This window comes from Somniosus microcephalus, chromosome 7 (assembly GCF_052327205.1).
Source record: "Somniosus microcephalus isolate GS21.2 chromosome 7, FLI_Smic_1.0, whole genome shotgun sequence".
Classification (NCBI taxonomy): Eukaryota; Metazoa; Chordata; class Chondrichthyes; order Squaliformes; family Somniosidae; genus Somniosus; species Somniosus microcephalus.
In genome coordinates, this window is record NC_140993.1 from 190717522 (window position 1) to 190740918 (window position 23397).

The following is a 23397-nucleotide window of genomic DNA, read 5'->3' on the forward strand; positions in this document are numbered from 1 at the left end:
GCTGTCCTTTTTCTTTCACATATTCGAAGGGAGCAACAACGCACAGGAGGAGGACAGGCGGAGCTGCACCCCTTCACACAACTGGAGGAGCGAGTCCACAGACTCATCGCCAGTCATGTCGTTGACGCTGTGGCCGTTGAATAGGTCACCCCCCCCTTGGGGACAGCAACGGTATATTCATCACCCTTATCTCAACTTCCCCTCACAACACCAGCCTTTCCCATTTTCCATCTAACGATACTGTCTTCATTCCTTGCTCCCTTCCTGCTCCCCTGCCCTCACTTTAAAGCCACTCTTGTACATTCCTGCTTTCAGATAGTGAGCCACCAGCTGACCAGCCTGTTCCTCAGCCTCCCAAGTGGCAGCGACGTGGAAGAGGAGGAGGAACATGAAGCCCGCGCCTCACCGCCTGTGTTTCCCAAGGGCAAGACATCCAATACTGGGGCTACACGGTCACTGGAGGGGAGCAGGGGATTTGGATCTGATGTGGGTGAAGCTCCGGGACCCAGCGGGCTGCAGCAACGCCATGGGGAAAGGGAAGCTCGGGGGCCATCTCCCCGGAGGGTGAGTGCGTGCATAAGTTCTGCTGCACAGGACTCGGATGAGGACCTCGATATAGTGGCCATGAACACACAGGCAATGAGCATGCACACTGAGCTCATGGGTGCAATGGCAAGGGTGTGGTTCAGCCTCAGACAGATGTTAATGAGAGGGATGGAGTCAGTGGCTAGGGAACGGAGTTCGTGGTGGGGACCAAAAACATTGGCTTCGGTCTTCCTAATATTTAATTGGAGAAAATTTCTGCTCATCCAGAACTGTATGTCGGACAAGCAGTCTGTCAATTTAGAGACCGTGGAGGGGTCGAGAGAAGAGGTAGTGAGGTAGAGCTGGGTGTCATCAGTGTACATATGGAAACTGATGCTGTGTTTTCAGATGATGTCGCCAAGGGGCAACATGTAGATGAGAAATAGGAGGGGGCCAAGGATAAATCTCTGGGGGAATCCTGAGATGCCTTGGGACATTTTACTGCGTTAAAGGCGCTATATAAATACAGCAGTGAATCCTATTGTATTTTAATCATGTACTATCTGAGGCTGAAGCAGAACAAATTATTTGAAAGCCTAATCCCTATTTCTGATCCACTGCCAGCAGTTCTACACAAGTCATATGCTAAGCTCTTGGAGCACACTTCAGCTCATTCAAACTGTCAAAGCCTGGGTGACACAATCAAAATTCACCAGGAACTAACACTTTCATGTCGATTTTCATTCAGCAGTCGGGAAGGATGCGGGACTACAACTTTCGGATTTTAGTCCCACCTACATCGATGTCTGGCCAATCCACGCGATTTTCCCTTGATTGACCTTGTTGAGCCCGCCCAGCGGGCTCAGCAGGCCAATTAAGGGCCACCCGGCAACAGGTGACGTCATAGACTGAAATTTCATCTGTCAAGAGGTCTTGACAAATGAAATATCAGTGTTTCACAGCTGTTTGAAGCTGTCAAACACTGACAGTCTGACTTCTAACCTGAGTCCTTCTACACAGACTCAGTTAGAACTCACACCGGCAATGAAAGCTGAAGGCTGTCACTTTTGACAGCTCGCAGCCATTTTTCTTTCAGTGCCGGCTGAGTGATGGACTCCCGAAACCTAGAGGAAGAAAGGCTGTTAAGGTAAGTACAGGTAACTTAAACTTCTTTAGACACACCAAACACACTTAGCTTTGTACTCATGCACCCATCACTCACCTGAACACCGACATCGCGACCCCTCCAAGTCCTTCAACCCGACGGCTCGCCTGCTCTAACCTGGCATGGTTTGGAGCCGTTGGGAATCCCACACGACACCCCTCAAAATAGGGATTAGGCTAAAAACTGCCTGTTAACTACCTGTTAACAGGCAGTTAATTGGCACTAATTCCTTCTCGCCTTGGGTCGGCGGGTCCCAGTGCGGGGCGGGTACCCGCCTCCTTTGAAACTTACGTGGAGGCGGATTTTGGGCGGGATGGTGTCGGGACCCCCGAATTCTGGATTTCTGCCCCCCGCAGGCCTAAAAGCCCGCCTCACGGCACACTGAAAATCAACCCCAATGGGTAAACACAGCTGTAATCATTAGCAGCGCTGTCACTGCCTGGAATAAATCCCCAGGGCCATCCACAACTTCAACAACTCAGTAACATTTACTCACCAGAACAATGCATCAGATATGCTACATGTATGTCAATGTGTCATAATCAAAGAACAACTGCAATAAAAATACACTACAATCTAATTTCCAATTGTTCTGGTCAGTGTTCTCCAATTGTGATTTCATACAAGTCATGGATCTGAATTAAATTTCCACCTACAAGTCAGATGTAGTAATAGTGGCATCCAGCACTTCCAAAAATCCAAAGGCACACCTTCTAATTTCTGTGAACTTCTTTTTACGCTGATGATGATGGGAAGTGTTTTACTAAACTGAGAGAACAGTAATAGCAAAGACCCTGAGCACTGGAGGTCCTCCACTCCCACATGAGGAAATAATACACAGCAAAAGTCCATTTTACTGTTAGTGTTTCATTCAGAAAAAAAAATGGACACCCCATTGTAAATTTCAATCCTCTGGATGTAAGTCAACCATCACAAACTCTATGACCTGACATCTATTGCTGTTTAACTGACCATACAGCAACAAACGTTATGTTATGCAGAATTAATAAATGGTTATTTCCTTTAGTTACAGAATACTCTCATGAAGTACAAAATTCGAACATTCCTGAAAACGGTTAAGGGCTTCCTGAATTGAACTGTTCAATAATCACGTGATTAAATAGCCAGATTATATAAAGCCTGGCAAAGCTAGCTGTTTGGCTCAATTGGTAGCACTCTCACAATTAAGTCAGAAGATTGTGGGTTCAATCCCCACTCCAGGCCCAGGTTGTCACTTCAGTGGAATGATGAGGGAATGCTACATTGTCAGAGGTGCTACCTTTAAAATGAGACATTAAATCAAGGCCCTGCCTTCCTGTTACAGTGAATATGGAAGTTCTCATAGCACTTTTGGAAGAAGAGCAGTGAGTTCTCTTGAGTGTTCTAACCAACATTTCTCCCTCAGCAACACCATCAAAAACAATTAACTGGTCATTTATCTCATTTGTTGTTTATGGCACCTTACAGATGCACAAATTGGTGTTGTGTTTATCTAAGTAGCAAGTAACTACATTTCAAAAGTAATTGATTGGCTGTGATGTGCTTTGGATGTGAAATGTGCTGTAAAATGTACATTTTTTTCTAACATATGGGCAGAGTGACAGGTGAGAGTTGTTGGTAGTTTTGTGACTAGAATTATTGTCAATTTGGCATAACAAGTTTTACTGTTAAGTCACAAAACACAAAAACTATAGTCACTTTTCTTTAATTTCCTGCAGTGCGGTGCATACCTGGCCTTTCCTTGGCCAATCTCCTGAACAGAACCCTCAATATTACAACGCATTTTAGTCAATGTCTTCCCAGCTGCTCACTCAGATAGAGTTGTTTCTATGGCTTTTTGATGAGACATGGTTCCCTCTGAGGGCAAAGGTTTTAAGATGCCTTATATCTAAGAATTCTTCAACTTGAAAGGCAGGGCTGAAGCATTACATGTTACAACTAATGCTACTACAGGTTCCATGGATAGATATTGCACTAGCTATGAGCTGTGGCATAAGATGCTGTGCTTTAACAAAGCTCTGTTTCTGCACTGTCAAAAATCCATAGAAGTGACTCCAATTCTATCTGAGTGTGCAACTGAAAATAGCTTGGCTAAAATTCTCATATTATGGGTTATACTTAGGAGGCCTTCAAAAAGGAACTGCACTACAAGGCATAAAAAATTAACAAAAACTTACAAAAGCTATTAAACCTACAGTTAACAGATTTGACTGTCTGATAGCCCAAGGCCTAAAACTTATTAGAAGAGAAGTCTGCATCTTAAACTATGTTGCTCAGGGTTGCTTTTAATTTTCACCATTTAATTCAGCATTATAGCCATAACTCACTATGTAATGGCTACTCATAGGGTAATTCTGTTCAATGATCATTATCTTATGCAAGCTCAGATTACATTAAAGGGATAGCAAACTCATGAAATAATATTTAGAAAGCATTTATTTGTGTGGCGATATAAATTGCATTGAAACCTATTGTTATATAATTTATTTGTTACATCATCTAAGGTTGACACACTGTAGGATTTTGAGTGGGCTGTCTAAAATTTTCTAAAATGTAAACCAGATAAACAAAAGTTATTTTTAAAAATATATAAAATTGCATTTTTTTCTTTTTACTTTTGGGCCTTATGATGCAGAGGACATTAATCATTTGTGTTATTATGGTTTTCAATAAATTCTTATCAGCAGCAAAGCAAACCTCAGAACTGAAGCCATGATGCCAATCCCTGCCATGCCCCCATCTGCTGTTGAGTTTGCCTCCAGGAGGCAAGCCTGACATTACCATGATGAAAGTGGTACACAGCTCATCTGGGTCTTCGCACCCACAAACTAAACAAGATTTTTCAAAGACCCTTTAAAGAAGGCAGTACCCATTTAAGAATTCTTTCATTTTCAAGTAGTTTCAACACATTAAACAGATATATTGTATCACATAACCTGTTGACCAAAGCTAAACAAATATGCTCTTTGAAAAAGATATACTCTTTGAAAATGAATGAACAATTTTGCGCAACATATTGCAATTGCGCCCATAATAATTTATTTACACCACTTTGGAATTAATGAGTAACTATAATGGTAGGAAATTTCAACTGAGCATAGAATTTATATTGTCTAAAATCTGGTTCTTGTACAAGAAAAAACAATATAATGAGTTCCCTTGACCATACACAACAAAGGAGGTTGAAGCACTCACCAGTGTAAACCAGCTGAAAACCTTCATCAGTTGCTTCAGAGTCCGTATTAAACTCCAACCATAGATGATTGGATGTACTGCTCAAAGTCAATCCCATCATCCCAGTGCCAGAGAATGCCCCCAGAAGATGAGTAGAACTGTCTTTCCCATCATATATCTAACAAAGGAGGCAAATTGACAGATCATTTCACTATCAGATAAAGTAACAGATGCAGAAATGTGAGTAAAATAGAACTAATACAATGTATGGTATGATAGTATCATGGCGCAGAGATAATAATTGGCCCCCTTAAGGGTATAAACTTGTAATAAAACATGAAAATCCTTTCTGTGAACAAAACTCAAAGATGGAACTAAAAACACCTAGTTTGGAAAGGCTTGCCATTCCACAGGGCTCTCTGTGCTCATTCTCTTTCCATCGTGCTTTTGTGGCTGTATCCAGCCTTTCAGAAATCTTTACAATGGCATTGAAAGGTCTCCGATGTAGAGGTAGATTGCAGAACAAAGGAATAATTAGATCATTTTAAAACTGCTGCAGCCCAGCAGCACACGTTCTGACCTTCCCCTTGTCATCCTTTCTTAGCCGTTTTCTCTTTGTACAAAAATGTTTTTTTTCCCACTTTTATTTATGACTACCAGTAGCTTAATGGGCTATCCTGGCTCTCTCTTTAAATAGTTTTATATATGTATATATTTTAAAATGAACTGCTTGCAACTAATTCCTTGATGGAATTGGAAATGGCGTAGGTTTAAAAAAAATCTTAAACAGAATGAGAACCGATGGAAAATAACTAAAATGATGATATCCATGCTACCTATCTAATCCAACTTCCAAACCTTTGCAAAAATCAGAGTCAACACACACAACAACCCTGAAAAATGTCAAAAGGCGACTGGATTCATCTTGAATATGAGACTATTGATTTAATGCCAATTTATGGCTGCATTTGCAATATGAATTCATCCCAAATTCTGACATCTATCTGTCATCATAAAAGTGCAAAACTCTTCACCCAAAATGACTTCTTCCCCTTCCTTGGTGCTGCAGTTCCATCCAACTTGATAGAATAGAACTATTTTACTTTTCCATAAATCTGGGATTTGCACACGTACAATAGAAAAGCTTGAAATGCCCAACAATCTTGGACTGATTAATATATTTTTTGTTTAAAGTTTAATTTTACTGTTCAGATTAGTGGATCAGTTAGTACAAGGAAAGGAAAGCAGATGGGATCTGGCTACTGGTGAGAAGCATTTGTAAAAATAAAAACAGAAAATGTTGTAAAGGCAAATGGTGTGATTTGAGTACCACCCAACACTTTGATTTTCTGCTCATAGCAGAAAGGCAATTTGCATAAGCAATCAAGTCCCTTACAAACCAAAACCCATGCTATTTTTGTGCCCTGAGTATGATAACATGACAGATAGATGAACAATTACCCCTTAATTACAGCATAACACACTGGAGATTACATAGAATGCCCAACGCATTTTCCTGTCTACTCTCAAGAGTGGTAAATAACCATAAATAACCATAATCATTATGTTCAGGCTATAAATAACAGATTTATTTAAAAGTAAGCTATTTTACAAAAACACTAAGAGACTGACAGCACAAGCATTTGGAAAACAATAAAGCTGGAACAGTTTGGTAGGTGTTAATATACCTTCTTTAAAACATATCTCTCACAGAATCTGCAAGACTTCTGGAGAAAACAGTGACCTAGAACTTGGATCATGTGCGAATTTGGGTGCGATCCCAGTGTAGTGCACGCGTCTAATGAGGTCATTAGAAGGACCATGGGAAATTTGTCCACCGGCCTCACTCATTTATTAGCGGCAAACTGCAGGCACCAGTCATGATCCCGGAGGTAGATTGAAGATTGGCTGGCATCTGTGGTATGCAGGGGCGGGGGACAAAGAGCATGACTGGTAGTGGCCCGTGAATTTAATGTGGGGCCGGGTGGGCCATTACTGCTCTTCCTGGCTCCACAATAAGTTAAGAAAAAAAATTACAACTTATCGTTCGGAAGACAGCCTCCAGCAGTCCATTGAAGGACTGCTGATTTGGCTGCCAAGCACCTAAGAATACTGACCACAGCATTCACGCCACAAGTTGCAGTGAGTCACTAAAGAATTTTGTAAAGGGGGCCTCAGTGGTGGTAGACCCCCTATTTGCAAAGGCATTAGGGGGAAATTGGACAAAGGCATAAAATGGGGGAAAAAGGCACCATTTTCCCAGTGCAGTCTCTCATGACCCATGGGTACCTGAAATACATCTGATGCCCTATTAGGTCAGACAATACTTTAGGCAGCTAAAACAGAAATTAGGGTCCTTGTATGTGCTAACGAGAGGTCTTATGCCTGTTTCAGGACCTCTCTCAGATGTTCATTAGGACTGAGCAGGCAGGCTCCACACAGGTTTTTGGGTTCTTCAGCAATCTAACCAGCAGTCCTTAAACAAACTACTGGAGACTGCTAACAAAATAGTAAGTATTTTCTTTTAACTTTGCCTAAACAAGGAGTTGGGGGAAGCAGGAGTGCTCATCCCAGCTCCATATCACTATTTCAAGCTGCTTCTGGCCTCCCACCCTTTCTGTTGTGCACCCCCCCCCGCCCACCCCCCCTCACAGGACCATTGCCAACAAGCCTCTGGATGCCTGACTAGCATCCACAGCTCCCTGAAATTATGCTGGTGAGCCCTGAGGCCCAGTTTTGGTCGAGCCTCAGGCCTCTGGGTTCTGGTGCTCACTCCCACAGCGTCAACCATTCTTCATCTGAAAACGGGCTGAAACTAATCTTTAGCCCAAATTTTGTAGATCAATCAGGGGATACAGTTATTCATTGCACAATGCCCAGCTATTAGACTGAATTGAAACTGAACTAAAGGTGAGCAAGTATGGCGGCTTTTTATGCAAAAAGAAGTCCTTATGTCACAGGTCAGTGAACTCATTTTAGAATCCAAATTAAGAAATTAAGAAACTGGATTAATCTCTATCCAATATGCACCAAAAACACATGAGCCTTGCAATTAGGGTTGGACATATTCCTGGAGTTTCATCACAAGGCCTCCGGCCTCCAACAGCCCTGCAGTCAAATCCAATTCCCATTTCCAATATTTCTATAACTAATAAACAAAAGTGTTCAAAGAATATGAAGAAAAACTTTTTTTAAAGGCCCCTATGAATTTTCAACTGGGTTGCTTGCAGCAGTGTCCAGGAGATTAATCTTAAATTCCTGGAAACTCCAGGGCAAACTTGGAGGGTTGGCAACCGTAATTGCAAACACTGCGAGGTAACGCATTGACTGAAATTCCTCCCAGCACTTTGTAAAATAAATGGGTTAGTGCCACTGCTAAAAAAAATGGAGAGGGGAATTTCAGGCAAACACATTAGCAGTCATCTGCCAATATTCCATAGCATAATTTGAAGCCATTGTCGAAACGATTGTAAAAAAAAGTTAATTTATTTTCGTAAACAGACTCAACTAATTCAGAAATGGAACAATTTCCCAGTTTTGCACATGAAAGTAAATCCCCAAATGAAGCATCATACAACAAATAATAAAAAATAAACTCAATATTGATTTTCATTGATCTAAAGTTATTGCTTAGTGGTCACTCAAAATTAGTTTTCTGCTGTTTTCACAGCTGACTGTGTCTGTTGCCTTCTCAGCTCTGTAACATCATAAAGCAAATAAGTATTTTTCCTTGAAACTTTCTTCAGTCTAGTTTGAAGGTGCTGACTTATGCTGGAGTTCAATTCACCACGGCAGCTGGGGAATTTAAATTCAGTTAATTAAATAATCTGGAATAAAAAGCTAGTATCAGTAATGGTATCCATGAAATTATCAGATTGTCGTAAAAACCCATCTGGTTCACTAATGTCCTTTAGGGAAGAAAATCTTCCGTCCTTACCCAGTCTGGCCTATATATGACTCCAGACCCACAGCAATGTGGTTGACTCTTAACTGCCCTCTGAAATGGCCTAGCAAGTCACTCAGTTGCAACAAACCGCTACAAAACACACTAATAAGAATGAAACCGGACAGACCACCTGGCATCGACCTCGGCACCGGCTATAGACACGGCAATGGCGCACCCAGCCCAATCAACCCTGCAAAGTCCTCCTCAACAACATCTGGGGACTTGTGCCAAAATTGGGAGAGCTGTCCCACAGACTAGTCAAGCAACTGCCTGAAATAGTTATACTCACAGAATCATACCTTTCAGCCAATGTCCCAAACTCCTCCATCACCATCCCTGGATATGTCCTCTCCCACCGGCAGGACAGACCCACCAGGGGTGGCGGCACAGTGGTATACAGTCAGGAAGGAGTGGCCCTGGGACTCCTCAACATTGACTGTGGACCCCATGATGTCTCATGTCTTCAGGGCAAGTATGGGCAAGGAAATCTTCTGCTGATGAATCAGTACTCCTCCATGTTGAACACCACTTGGAAGAAGCACTGAGAGTAGTAAGAGCTCAGAATGTATTCTGGGTGGGGGACTTCAATGTCCATCACCAAGAATGGCTCAGTAGCACCACTACTGACCGAGCTGGCCGAGTCCTGAAGGACAAAATGCCAGACTGGGCCTGCGGCAGGTGATGAGAGAACCTACACGAGGGAAAAACCTACTTGACCTCGTCCTCACCAATCTACCTGTCGCAGATGCATCTGTCCTTGACAGTATTGGTAGCATTGACCACCACACAGTAATTGTGGAGTCGAAGTCCCATCTTCACACTGAGGACACCCTCCATCGTGTTTTGTGGTACTACCACCGTGCTAAATGGGATAGATTCAGAACAGATCTAGCAGCTGAAAACTGGGCATCTATGAGGCGCTGTGGGGCATCAGCAGCAGCAGAATTGTATTCCACCACAATCTGTAACCTCATGGCCCGGCATATCTTTCACTCTACCATTACCATCAAGTCAGGTGACCAACCCTGGTTCAATAAGGAGTGTAGAAGAGCATGCCTGGAGCAGCACCTAAAATTGAGGTGCCAACCTGGGGAAGCTGCAACACAGGACTACATGCATGCTAAAAAGCGGAAGCAGCATGCTATAGACAGGGCTAAGCGATCCCACACTCAACGGGTCAGATCAAAGCTCTGCAGTTCTGCCACATCCAGTCGTGAATGGTGGTGGACCATTAAACAACTAATGGCAGGAGGAGGCTCCATGAATATCCCCATGCTCAATGATGGTGGAGCCCAGCACATGAGTGCAAAAGAAAAGGCTGAAGCGTTTGCAACCATCTTCAGCCAGAAGTGCCGAGTGGATGATCCATATCAGCCTACTCCTGAGGTCCCCACCATCACAGAAACCAGTCTACAGCCAATGCGATTTACTCCACGTGATATCAAGAAATGGCTGAGCGCACTGGATACAGCAATGGCTATGGGCCCCGACAACATCCCAGCTATTGTGCTGAAGACTTGTGCTCCAGAACTAAACACTCCTCTAACCAAGCTGTTCCAGTACAGCTACAACACTGGCATCTATCCGACAATGTGAAAAACTGCCCAGGTATGTCCTGTCCACAAAAACCCGGCCAATTACTGCCCCATCAGTCTACTCTCAAGCATCAGCAAAGTGATGGAAGGTGTCATCGACAGTGGTATCAAGCGGCACTTACTCACCAATAACTTGCTCACTGATGCCCAGTTTGGGTATCGCCAAGACCACCCGGCTCCCGACCTCATTACAGCCTTGGTCCAAACATGGACAAAGGAGCTGAATTCCAGAGGGGAGGTGAGAGTGACTGCTCTTGACATCAAGGCAGCATTTGACCGAGTGTGGCATCAAGGAGCCCTAGTAAAACTGAAGTCAATGGGAATCGGGGGGAAAATGCTCCACTGGCTGGAGTCATACCTAGCACAAAGGAAGATGGTTGTGGTGGTTGAAGGTCAATCATGACAGCCCCAGGACATCACTGCAGGAGTTCCTCAGGGCAGTGTCCTAGGCCCAACTATCTTCAGCTGCTTCATCAATAACCTGCCCTCCAACATAAGGTCAGAAATGGGGATGCTTGCTGATGACTGCACAGTGTTCAGTGCAATTCACAGCTCCTCAGATAATGAAGCAGTCCATGCCCGCATGTAACAAGACCTGGACGACGTTCAGGCTTGGGCTGATAAGTGGCAGGTAAAATTCACGCCACAGAGGTGCCAGGCAATGACTATCTCCAACAAGCAAGAGTCTAACCACCACCCCTTGACCTTCAACGGCATTACCATCACTGAATTCTCCACAATCAACATCCTGGGGGTCACCATTGACCAGAAACTTAACTGGACCAGTCATATAAATACTGTGGTAACAAGAGCAGGTCAGAGACTAGATATTCTGCAGCGAGTATCTCACCTCCTGACTCCCCAAAGCCTTTTCACCATCTACAAGGCACAAGTAAGGAGTGTGATGGGATACTCTCCACTTGCCTGGATGAGTGCAGTTCCAACAACACTCAGGAAGCTCGACACCATCCAGGACAAAGCAGCCTGCTTGATTGGCACCCAATCCACCACCTTAAACATTCACTCCCTCCACCACCAGCGTACCGTGGCTGCAGTGTGTACCATCTACAAGATGCACTGCAGCAACTCGTCAAGGCTTCTTCGGCAGCACCTCCCAAACTCGCGACCTCTTCCACCTAGAAGGGCAAGGGCAGCAGGTGCATATGAACACCACCATCTCCAAGTTACCCTGCAAGTCACACACCATCCTGACTTGGAAGTATATCACCATTCCTTTGCCGCTGGGTCAAAATCCTGGAACTCCCTCCTGAACAGCACTGTGGGAGTACGTTCACCACAGGGACTGCAGTGGTTCAAGAAGGCGGCTCACCACCACCTGCTCAAGTGCAATTAGGGATGGGCAATATATGCCAGTGACGCCCACATCCCATAAACAAATTAAAAAAGTTCTGCAGGAGCCCATGGGTACTTTGCGCAAATGGTCGTGCTCCATGTGTGAGGGAACATTAGGATATCTCTGGACGGATAAATTAAGAGGGTGTTCCTCATCCATAATTATCTTGTAAACCTATTAACTGATTCCTGCTGGAATGTGTTCCTGGAATGGAGGTGGGGGTTGGGGAGGTGGGGGATTGCGGGTGGGTGCATCATAGCTGAGCCAAATTCTGTGCTCATGCAACAGCCACATGGGATCGTATTCCAGCAGTAGTGAGTGAATATTAATTCGGAGCAGGAACCCCTTCCTAAACCAGTGATTCTGAGGCAAATTGAAAAGTTCAAAAGTCCCTGCCATTGCACTGGCTGAGATTAGCCAACCCAGCACTTCCCTGGTCACAATAGTATTTTCCACATCAGGAAGTTTACTTATCAACTGAGCCATTTAGAGAGCTGTAGAAAATTATTATTTAACACCATAGTACAAAACATATTCGTCATCATACTTTTCCTTTGCTAAGCAACAAGAATCAGCAATTTTTTTCAATCTATACTATTCACTAAAATAAGCAACTGCATTAGAAATCACAATTTAAATCCATTTTGTTCATGAAACAATAAAATGGAAAGTATGTGGAATTGAATTTGAAGTGATTGCTTTTTATTTCCGTGCCGCTCAAACTCCAGCCAATCAAACGTCATAGTATTACTCATCAGGGAATCAGCACCATTGAGATATGTTTCTTTCTGTCTAGTTTCATGTCACACATTCTAGATGCTGTTCTGTCAGAGGGAAAGTCTGAAAGGTAATGACGGAAACTTCTGTTACAAGAAAAATAAACAGCAGTGGGTAGAATTTCCGCTTTGGGCACAATTGCCAATTCCGGTGCAAATCGAGCCCAAAATTGCGCCCATTTTGAAAAGTGTTTTCTTCCCCCTCCCCAGAGTTTCCGCTGAAACTCATTTGCATATCGCCAAATGCAAAATCTGCCATGAACCAGCGTAATCGGGCAATATTTAGAAATGTAATTAAAAAAAAAAAATTTGCTTAAAAATGTTTTCCATCATATATTTAAAAGTGGTAACTTGGTGACATTTAATTAAAACAGCTGAAAATAGATTAATCAAAAAAATAAGCATTTTTAATCACAGTGTCAATCCATCACCTCTGAGTAACCCAATTTTAAATTATTGACATTCACTTTTAAAAAATATATAAAATTATTTTCAAGTTATATTGGGGTACATTAGTAAGTTAGAAATTAAAATAAAAATCACATTTGAAAGCTTTTAAAATGCATCATTTTTTGGCTTGGAATTTGCAGTGGGTAATAACAACGGGGGGAGGGGTCGCTAAAAGATCATGGGCTGGCACCAGCGTGGTGGGGGTCTGAAGTGATCGTGGGCCAGCAGCAAAATGGGGGTTGGGTCTGAAGTGATTGTGAGCCAGGAGCAACATGGGGCGGGGTCTGACGTGATCATGGGCCGGGAGCAGCACGGTGGGTAGGGGGGTCGGAAACAGCATGGGGATGGCCAGAGGAGTGGAAGAAGGGGAATTGTCAGCAAAAATCGGCGGCTGGAGGAGCGGGGGAAGGAGGGGGTGCCAAAGGAACATGGGTGGGGAGGGGGGGGGGGCGGGGGGAGAGGCCCCTTGGGGGATTGGAGACCTAGGTGGCAGGGGGGAAGCCTTGTTAGGGGGTGATCGGAAGCCTGGAAGGCGGGTCTCTGATCGCGGGGGGTGGATTAGGTAGGGATGCTGGATCTAGGAGTTAAGTGTAAAGGCACTTACCTCCTAGATCCAGCAGTCCTCGTTTTCCATTAGCTGTCAGGTTTCACGAAGCCTGCAAAACCCGACCAGCTAAAATTAAGTTCAAAATGGAGATTAAAGCAGCGGTTTCCAGCCTCATTATAATATTTAAGTAGATGAACTGCCACTTGGCATGGGGTTGGCTGCCTGCCCCCCGTTCCGTCTCCGATAAAACCGGGAGTGGGCGGGTTGGAGACGGATTCTGGTCGGGATTCAGATTTTTAATACTTTAACTTCCCACCCACCCCGAACCCACCCGTTTTTATTAAGTTAAATCTCCCCCCATTGTTTTCCCCTCTGCTTTCGTTGCTGATATTGTTCAAAAGGAGAGATCCAGGTAGCAATTTGACAGAGTAATTATATATGATAAGTAAAGTATAGCCTTTGATGATCCACTTTTAGCTACTCAGTACCCTAATGTACAAAAATAAATTTTGATTTTCCATCTAAAAGAATGCTAGCAATTGAATAATAATCTTTCCCAATAGCTAGCATTGTAATGTAAATGTAATGCTGCAGAGAATTGATCAATCTCCAAGTTCCCTGTAACTCCCAGCCACAACGTGATTACAAAGATTGCTACACCAATTTGCTGCTTATACTGACAGCTTGCTTCAGCTTCAGTTTAGCACCAAGGTTTCAGTTTGGGCACTTGGTGCCAGCATTCAAGCACACATCGAGTGTCAAAGGACAATCTCTGCTCATTAGAATTATTCAGATGAAGCTCAAGGTCCAATTTCGAGGGAGCCGTGTGTAGTGTATGTAACGTTCCACCTTTAAGAGAACTATTTTAAGGGTTGCACTACTTTGTCTTGGCTACTGTATACTGTAATACCGGTGGTGACCACACCGGTATATAAATGCTGTGTAAGGATTGATTGGGCAGATTCGCCCTGACCTTCGAATAGTAAAGTCCTGTTAAAGTTACTCTTGTAGTCTGTGTATTAATTCACCATATAACCCACAGACTTTACAGTGGCGACGAATTCGATCTTACCCTGCGGCAGCGACACATCCGAAGCAGTTAACGAGCGTCGAGAGGAGGCACCCGCCCTCGTCATTCTGCTGAGAGAAGACTCGAGTCTGCAGAGCAAGGAAGAAGGAAGAATTCAGACACGAAGCCTTCCATCAGCAACAGGCAGTGATCGTCCCTTCTGCCACGGTGGTGAGTGAGCCGATCAGCCACGAGAAGCAAGTCGGCCACGTTGACTGTGAGTAGGGGGAAAATTTAAAAAAAAGAACGGAGGAAGGGCGGTGAACTCGACCATGGTCGGGGGGAAAGGAGCCGGACAGAAGTCGGGCCCAGAGGCGCTGAGACTGGGGCAGCGTGGGGCACGGAAGCCGCGGTGCAAGCGGGAACGCAGCCGGTGTGAGAGACCGGGCTACCAGCGGGAACGCAGCCGGTGTGAGAGACCGGGCTACAAGCGGGCTGGGAGACGCAACAGCGTCGTGAGACAGCTCGACCGCGACCGGTGAAAGGCCGGGCAGCTACCGAGGCCGCGAGGCGCTGCGACCGGGATCGTAAGGCGCGGGAAGAAATAAAAATAAGAAACCGCGGAGAATTCAGCCGCAGCCGGGGGAGGAAAGGACCGGACTGCGAGAGGGCTGGGAGGCGCGATTGGAAGCCGCTGAGGGAGAGACAGAGCCCGAGCGAGCGGGAGAGACAGAGCTGAGCGAGGGAGACCGAGGAGATTCAGCCAGCGGCTGGAACTGTTCGCCGTCAACGGGTTGTCCCCAGCGCCGGTTGCCCTGCCGAGAAAAGGGAACAAAGAACGCACTGAAGCCGGCGCGCAGGCTGCGAACCCCGAAAGCCAGCGGTCGTCACCCGAGGGAAAAGCTTACCCCTCCCGCCAGTAGGCGGAGAAGAAGACAGGAGCGGGAAACCGCCATTTTGAAAGTGGGCGGGGAAGAAGACAAGCGCGGGAAACCGCCATTTTTGAAAAAAAAAAGTTAAAGAAAAATTTCGTTGTTGTTTCTCAGGAAGATTGTAAAGATGCCTAAGCGTGGCAACATCAACGAATTCAATTCTGATGTGGAAGATTGGACCACATATGTAGAACGCATCGAGATATATTGTAAGGTCAATAAGATAGCAAATTATGATAAAGCTCTAACCTTACTAAACTCAATGGGTGCGAAGACATACGGGTTATTGAAGCATCTTCTATCACCAGCTAAACCGGCGGATCAGTCTTTCGCTAATATTGTTGCTGTCCTGAAGGATCATGTGAACCCCACACCGCTGATGTTAGCGGAACGAGCTAAATTTTACGGGAGAACGCAACTAAAGGAGGAAAGCAACGCGGAGTACCTGGTTGAACTGCGTAGGCTAGCAAAATACTGTCAGTTTGGGGTAAATCTGACAGAGGCACTGAGAGACAAGTTCGTGTGCGGGATGTCGAAGGAAGGAACACAAAAGCGACTGCTCGAAGAGAACGATCTTACACTTGATAAGGCTGTCCTTATTGCAGCATCGCACGAAGCCGCAGCGAGAGGCACTGCGGAAATGCAGCTGAAGACAGCGGTACTCAGTGTGGATCAAATGACTTCGGGTACAACGAAATTTACCGTTGTGGGAAGACAACACACGACCAGAACCAATGCTGGTTTAAAAACCAGGAATGTAGAAAATGTGGCAAACTTGGTCACATAGCTAAAGTATGCCGGTCAGGAAAGAAGACCAGCAACAATAAGTCACCGCAGAAGAAGTACAGAAAGGTACATAAGGTGACTGTGAAGAGTCCAGATGATCTGAATTCGGATTCAGACCCCAACAGCAAGGAACTGGGTAGTCTGAGGATTCACAATGTGAGTAAAGAAGCTGACCGACAAACTATCTGGGTCACACTGCAGATTGCAAAAGTCCAAGTGAAGATGGAAGTGGACACCGGATCGGCGTTGACGGTCATGAATAAACAAGATTACAAAAAGTTATTCAAACATATTCCCCTACGGGATACGGAGATAGTATTGCAGACATACACGGGGCATAAAGTATACCCCATCGGAAAGATAATAGTCAAGGTGAGACACAAGGGCAAAGATCACCAAGGAATGGACTTATATGTACTACCCGAGGGAGGTCCACCACTTCTGGGACGGGAGTGGATCAGGAAAATAAAGATAGACTGGCACTCACTAAACACAATGACGGTAGATTTCGGAAAGAAAGATGTCAAACCTGAACGGTTGTCCAGAATATTGGACGAGGCTAAAGAGGTATTCCAGCAGGGACTGGGAACACTGAGAGGAATTAAGGCAAAAATCAAGATTGCAGAACATGCAAGCCCAAAATTTTTCAAAGCCAGATCGGTACCTTACGCGATACGACCTGCTGTGGAGGCAGAAATGGAGGAGCTTGAACGTGCAGGGGTACTGTCGAAGGTGGACTGGAGTGAGTGGGCCACGCCCATTGTTCCCGTCATGAAGTCTTCATCAAGTAACAAGCCAGGGGGACCGGGGAAGGTCCGCATCTGCGGAGACTTCAAGATCACAGTTAATCCGGTGCTCCACACGGTACAATACCCGCTTCCGCGGATTGAGGATATCTTTGCTTCATTGTCTGGCGGGAAACACTTCACCAAGATAGACCTGGCACAAGCATATTTACAGATGGAGGTCGAGGAAGAGTCACGCCAGTATCTCACAATCAACACACACAGAGGCTTGTATCGATATAATAGACTGGTTTTTGGAGTAGCTTCGGCTCCAGCAATTTGGCAGAGGGCCATGGAGCAGGTCTTACAGGGTATTCCAAGCACGCAGTGTTACTTGGACGATATCCTGATTACGGGAGAAGACGAGGAGGAACACCTCACAAATTTGAAACTGGTGCTCACCAGGTTGAAGGAATATGGCCTTCGAGTTAATCGCCAGAAATGTGAGTTCTTCCAGAAATGGATCTCGTACTGCGGTCATGTCATTGACCAAGAGGGGCTGCACAAGTCACCTGACAAGATCGAAGCGGTCGTGAAGGCCCCCGCTCCGGAAAATGTATCACAGTTGAGGTCGTTTCTGGGGTTGATTAATTATTACCATAAGTTTCTGCCAAATCTATCCACGGTGCTGCATCCGCTGAATGCTCTGTTGCGGAAAGAAGTACCATGGAAGTGGAGCGAGGACTGTAAGAAGGCCTTTCGCAGAAGCAAGGCGTTGATTACCTCTGAGGAAGTGTTGGCTCACTTCAACCCAACGCTACCTCTTCGTCTAGCTTGTGATGCTTCCCCTTATGGTATTGGAGCTGTACTGTCACACAAGTTACCAAACGGCTCGGAAAGGCCAGTCGCATTTGCATCCCGATCATTGACCTCCGCTGAGCGAAATTATGCTCAGATAGATAGGGAGGCTCTCAGCCTTGTGTGGGGAGTAAAGAAATTCAATCATTACCTGCAGGGCAAGAAGTTTACATTGCTGACAGACCACCAGCCGTTGGTGTCCATATTCAACCCTAACAAGGCCGTTTCCACTATGACAGCACAAAGGCTACAGAGGTGGTCCGTTCTACTAGGGGCACACCAATATGACATCGAATACAAAAGGTCCAAACAGCATGGAAATGCTGATGGGTTATCGCGCCTACCGTTGCCAGTGGAAGAAGAGGCAACTACAGTGGACCCAGTGGAGATGTTCCACTCAACCATAATGGAATGTCTACCAGTATGTGTCTGAAGAATTCAGGAAGTTCTTAAAAAGCAATGGGGTTAAGCACTATACGTCCGCCCCATACCATCCCGCCACCAATGGATTAGCTGAAAGGTTTGTCCAGACCTTCAAGAAGGCCATAAAGGCCATGGGTAATGAAGACATAAATCTACAACATAAGGTAGATAACTTCTTGTTGGCGTACAGGAATGCAACACATGCGGTCACAAACCAAACTCCCGCCATGATGTTTTTCAATAGAAGAATAAGATGCCGGCTGGATTTGATTAAGCCAAACGTCAGAAGGGACGTAGAGAACCAGCAATTTCAAGGCATGAATGAAAGGCCAACTAGATCCTTTCAGATAGGTCAACAAGTTTTGGCCCGGGACTACCGTACCGAGAAATGGCAGCCTGGAACTATTGGAAAAAGGCTTGGACCGTTGATATATACCGTGGACATTGGTGAAAGCATAATAAGGCGCCATGTTGACCAGATCATAGAATCATCCACAAAGGCCCAACCTACTCCACAACTCTATACGTCTAATGTTGAAGCAGAGATACCCAGAGCATCTACCTCCGATCCGGTAATACTGGAATCCGATGAACCTGAAACGGTCCTTCAAGCCGAATCGACCTTGCCAGAAGAACCTACTACACCACCGAAAACGACTACACCACCGAGGCGTTATCCGGACAGAGTCCAGAAGCCTCCAGAGAGACTGAATCTGTGAACTGTTTCACATAAAGTTGTATATATGTTAAGATGTTATATTAATGGGAATATGTATATATTGTTAACCTAAAAAGGGAGGATTGTAGTGTATGTAACGTTCCACCTTTAAGAGAACTATTTTAAGGGTTGCACTACTTTGTCTTGGCTACTGTATACTGTAATACCGGTGGTGACCACACCGGTATATAAGTGCTGTGTAAGGATTGACTGGGCAGATTCGCCCTGACCTTCGAATAGTAAAGTCCTGTTAAAGTTACTCTTGTAGTCTGTGTATTAATTCACCATATAACCCACAGACTTTACACCGTGGGCCTCCAGCTTCTGGTGCACACTGCAAGTGCACTGATAATTTCGGGCCCAAAGACGAGGCTAAATGAATTTCTCCCCCACTCTCACATTCATCAATGGCTTATGGAGGCACATCTGTGCCCTACACTGTGCGCAGAATATAAACTAAACCTAACGAAGATGAAGTGTTTTAGCTAAGAATTGAAAATATGAAGAAACAACAGATTTTTTTTTCTTGAATAAATACAGAAAATGCTGGAAATGCTCAGCAGGTCAGGCAGCATCTGTGAGAGAGAAACAGAGTTACTGTTTCAGGTCGATGACCTTTCATCAGGTTTCTCTCTCCACAGATGCTGCCTGACCTGTTGAGTATTTCCAGCATTTTCTGTTTTTATTTCAGATATCCAGCATCCGCAGTATTTTGCTTTTGCATTTGTATTTTACTTTAATCAATTATTTTGAACTCATGAATTTAAATACACTCAGCTGTGCAGTTTTTTGTGATCTAAGTGGCTGCGGCAAGAAAACGAATGTAAATCTAGCAAATTTGTGGTTGTTATTAACTTCATTGGTGGGGAGGAGGAGGAGCACTGAGCTTGGATAATCAATTTTGCACGGTTTCAGCGAGTGTATTGGCGGAGCGGCTCAAAAGTCCCAGGAAATTATAATGCTGCATAAGCAATGATGTCATAATTTCAGGAGACTTTTGTGGTATAATACAAACCCAATGCTGTAGATGCGCTCCTAGAGTCATAGAGTCATAGAGTTTTACAGCACAGAAAGAGGCCCTTCGGCCCATCGTGTCTGCGCCGCCCATCCATCCCTGTCCAGTCTAATCCCATTTTCCAGCATTTGGTCCATAGCCTTGTATGCAATGGCATTTCAAGTGCTCATCCAAATGCTTCTTGAATGTTGTGAGGGTTCCTGCCTCTACCACCCTTTCAGGCATTGAGTTCCACATTCCAACCACCCTCTGGGTGAAAAAGTTCCTCCTCAAATCCCCTCTAAATCTCCTGCCCCTTACCCTGAATCTATGCCCCCTTGTTATTGACCCCCCCACTAAGGGGAAAAGTTCCTCTTTATCTACCCTATCTATGCCCCTCATCATTTTGTACACCTCAATCAGGTCCCCCCTCAGCCTTCTTTGCTCCAAGGAAAACAACCCCAGCCTGTCCAGCCTCTCTTCATAGCTGAGGCGCTCCATCCCAGGTAACATCCTGGTGAATCTTCTCTGCACCCTCTCCAAAGCAATCACATCCTTCCTATAGTGAGGCGACCAGAACTGCACACAGTACTCCAGCTGTGGCCTCACCAGCGTTTTGTACAGCTCCATCATAACCCCCCTGCTCTTATATTCTATGCCTCGGCTAATGAAGGCAAGTATCCCATATGCCTTTTTAACCACCTTATCTACCTGTTCCGCTGTCTTCAGGGATCTATGTACATGTACACCAAGGTCCCTCTGACCCTCTGTACTTCCTAGGGTCCTACCACTCATTGTGTATTCCCTTGCCTTATTTGTCCGTCCAAAATGCATCACCTCGCACTTTTCAGGGTTAAATTCCATTTGCCACTTTTCCGCCCATCTGACCAACCCGTTTATATCGTCCTGTAGCCTGAGGCTTTCCTCCTCACAATTTACCACCCCACCAATTTTCGTGTCATCTGCGAACTTACTGATCATACCTTTTACATTCTCATCCAAATCATTTATGTAGATCACAAACAACAAGGGACCCAGCACCGATCCCTGAGGTACCCCACTGGACACAGGCTTCCAGTCACAAAAGCAACCTTCGACCATCACCCTCTGGGAAATTTTGGCCCAATATCAAAATGTTCCTCTTTCTCAACTTGTATTCATTGCAATATACTCAGATTATGTACAGCTCACTACATCCATATAGGATACACAATGCAATGAAATATGATTTTAATTTCTGTGAGTGAAAGAGATGTGGTGCCTCTCATGAGTAGAAATAAAATTCTTATTTCTCTGCCTTCTACAGTGTATTCACTTTAGAACACTTCTGTGGGTATTATAATTAGGTGCTTTTAGAATTAATTCTTTCTTTTCAAATTTCATTTAACAAGGAACTTGGGCTCAGCCCACAAGTAATTCTTCAAGTTATGGAAGCTGTCAGTCCACCTTCAAAAACCCTTTCTGGTTTATTACCCAGGCTCTGGACATGAAAATAATCTCAAAATAATATTTTAGTTGTTGTTGATTTTCTCCATAAATCACCAAAACATTTGCACTTTGTTAAATATCATACTAAATTGCATAATTTCAAAGGTATTTTTAAGCAAGGACAGATGAGGTAGAATGACAATGTTTGAAATTTATGATCCACTCACATGGTTCTGGAGGTAATCAGGACGCTAGTCTTTGTGGGATTCCATGATGTTAACCTAATTAATATGTAAAGTGAGCTCTTGGCCCAGATTGGGCTACCAGTGAAAGCTCACTGTCAGCAGAGGGTGGAAAATTTTATGTTGCTGCTGTTTAAAAGTGCTCCTTAATTCTAGTTGAGTGTGGATACAAAGCATCTTCATTTTCTGATACTGCTTTGGAAGTGTTTGTCCAAAAGTGCAACAAAAGAACTCTTTGGGATCCCGGGCCATCTTCCCTACAGGCGCTCCATCTACCCTGCTTGGCAATGAGACGTTGCATATAATCAATGCTGCCAAAGGACATGGGCACAAATTAGGAAAATATGACAGCCTGAGGAACTTTGCCAATTTAAGACTAGTCAGTATTCTAGTATGACACACAGATGGGCAAATTATGCCTGCTGCAATGCATTTCCTCTCATTCTGTTAAATCATGACTGAGGCTGCACCTTAAATTCTCAAAACAGCTATTTTCAACCTTCACATACATATCCATATTGCAGCGACTTCATCACTATCACTGGAACTGTTGTCAAATTAGCATTTAAATAGGTAAGCTCACAAATTAACTTTACAACAACCTACATATATCATGCGTGTTATTTTGCTCACACCAAACCTAGGATGTAGGGTGGACACTTGAGCATCACTCTTCAAACTTCCATTATTTCAGCACTACTTCTCCACTATGTCCAGAGAGACTTCTTTTTAAGGTATAGAATAGGGTACAGTATTAGCAAATTATAGAACTGGCATGCACTTGGCAATTGATGTAGCACAGAGACCAAAGTTGCTGAAGCTGATTTGGGCTACTGCATTGTGCGTATGCATGGAGCAGACTATTTGTGCAGTATTGCCTTGCTTTATCAATGCCTTGGTGAATGAGGAGAGGAATGTAATCTTCCTGCATCCGCTCTATTAGTAGGCTTCTCTGAAAATAAATGTTGTGGAGCATGCAACACACGACGATATTTTTGGGAGACTATAAGTAGGCCTTGTAGTATGTTAGATAATGCTCTTGTAAAACGTTCAGATGTTCTTTGACATGATGGGCACTATAAATGCAACATGTTGTAAGTAAGGAGATAAAAACATAAAAAGTTTAAATTTGCATCCTTATGTTCAAATCCCTCCATGGCCCTGCCAGCAACCTCCCTATCTTTGTAACCTCCTCCAGCCCTACAACCCTCCTAGAACTCTGCATTCCTTCAATTCTGGCCTCGTGCATCCTCAATTTCCTTTGCCGCTCCATTGGCAGCCATGTGTTCAGCTGTCTCGGCCCTAAACTCTGGAATTCCCTCCCTAAACCTCTGCACCTTTCTCTCCTTAAAACCTACCTCTTTGACTAAGCTTTTGCTCACCTGTCCTACTGTAATATCTCCTTATGTGGCTCGTGTCAAAATGTGTCTGATAAAATTCCTGTGCCTTGGGATGCTTTACCATATTAAAGGCGCTATATAAATGCAAATTGTTGTTGTTGTTGAATGTAAGGAATGAGAAAAGGCCAGTTGCTCCCTGAAAGCTCATCCCTCATCATGTTAACTCTTCCATTATAGCATGTAATTGTACCTCGAGTAACTCCAATACTTTTGCTTCTATTTCTTTGTTTGGTAGATTATTGCAAATATTTATCACTCTTCCAGTTAAAGAATTTCTTTATAATATCTGTTCTAAATTTACTTTTAAATATTTCCATTTATATGCTTTGGTCCTATTTTCTTGGTGTGCA

The 23397-nt window shown here is 44.3% G+C and overlaps 1 protein-coding gene across 1 annotated transcript in view; it reads right to left on the minus strand.

Annotated features, from left to right (window-relative positions):
* csmd3b (CUB and Sushi multiple domains 3b) overlaps nt 1-23397 on the minus strand; it is a 1929854-nt gene that overhangs the window by 470533 nt on the left and 1435924 nt on the right. The window contains exon 21 of the mRNA XM_085993978.1: nt 4886-5042. Within this exon, the coding sequence (XP_085850104.1) occupies nt 4886-5042 (157 nt within the window). The remainder of the gene's footprint in view (nt 1-4885; nt 5043-23397) is intronic.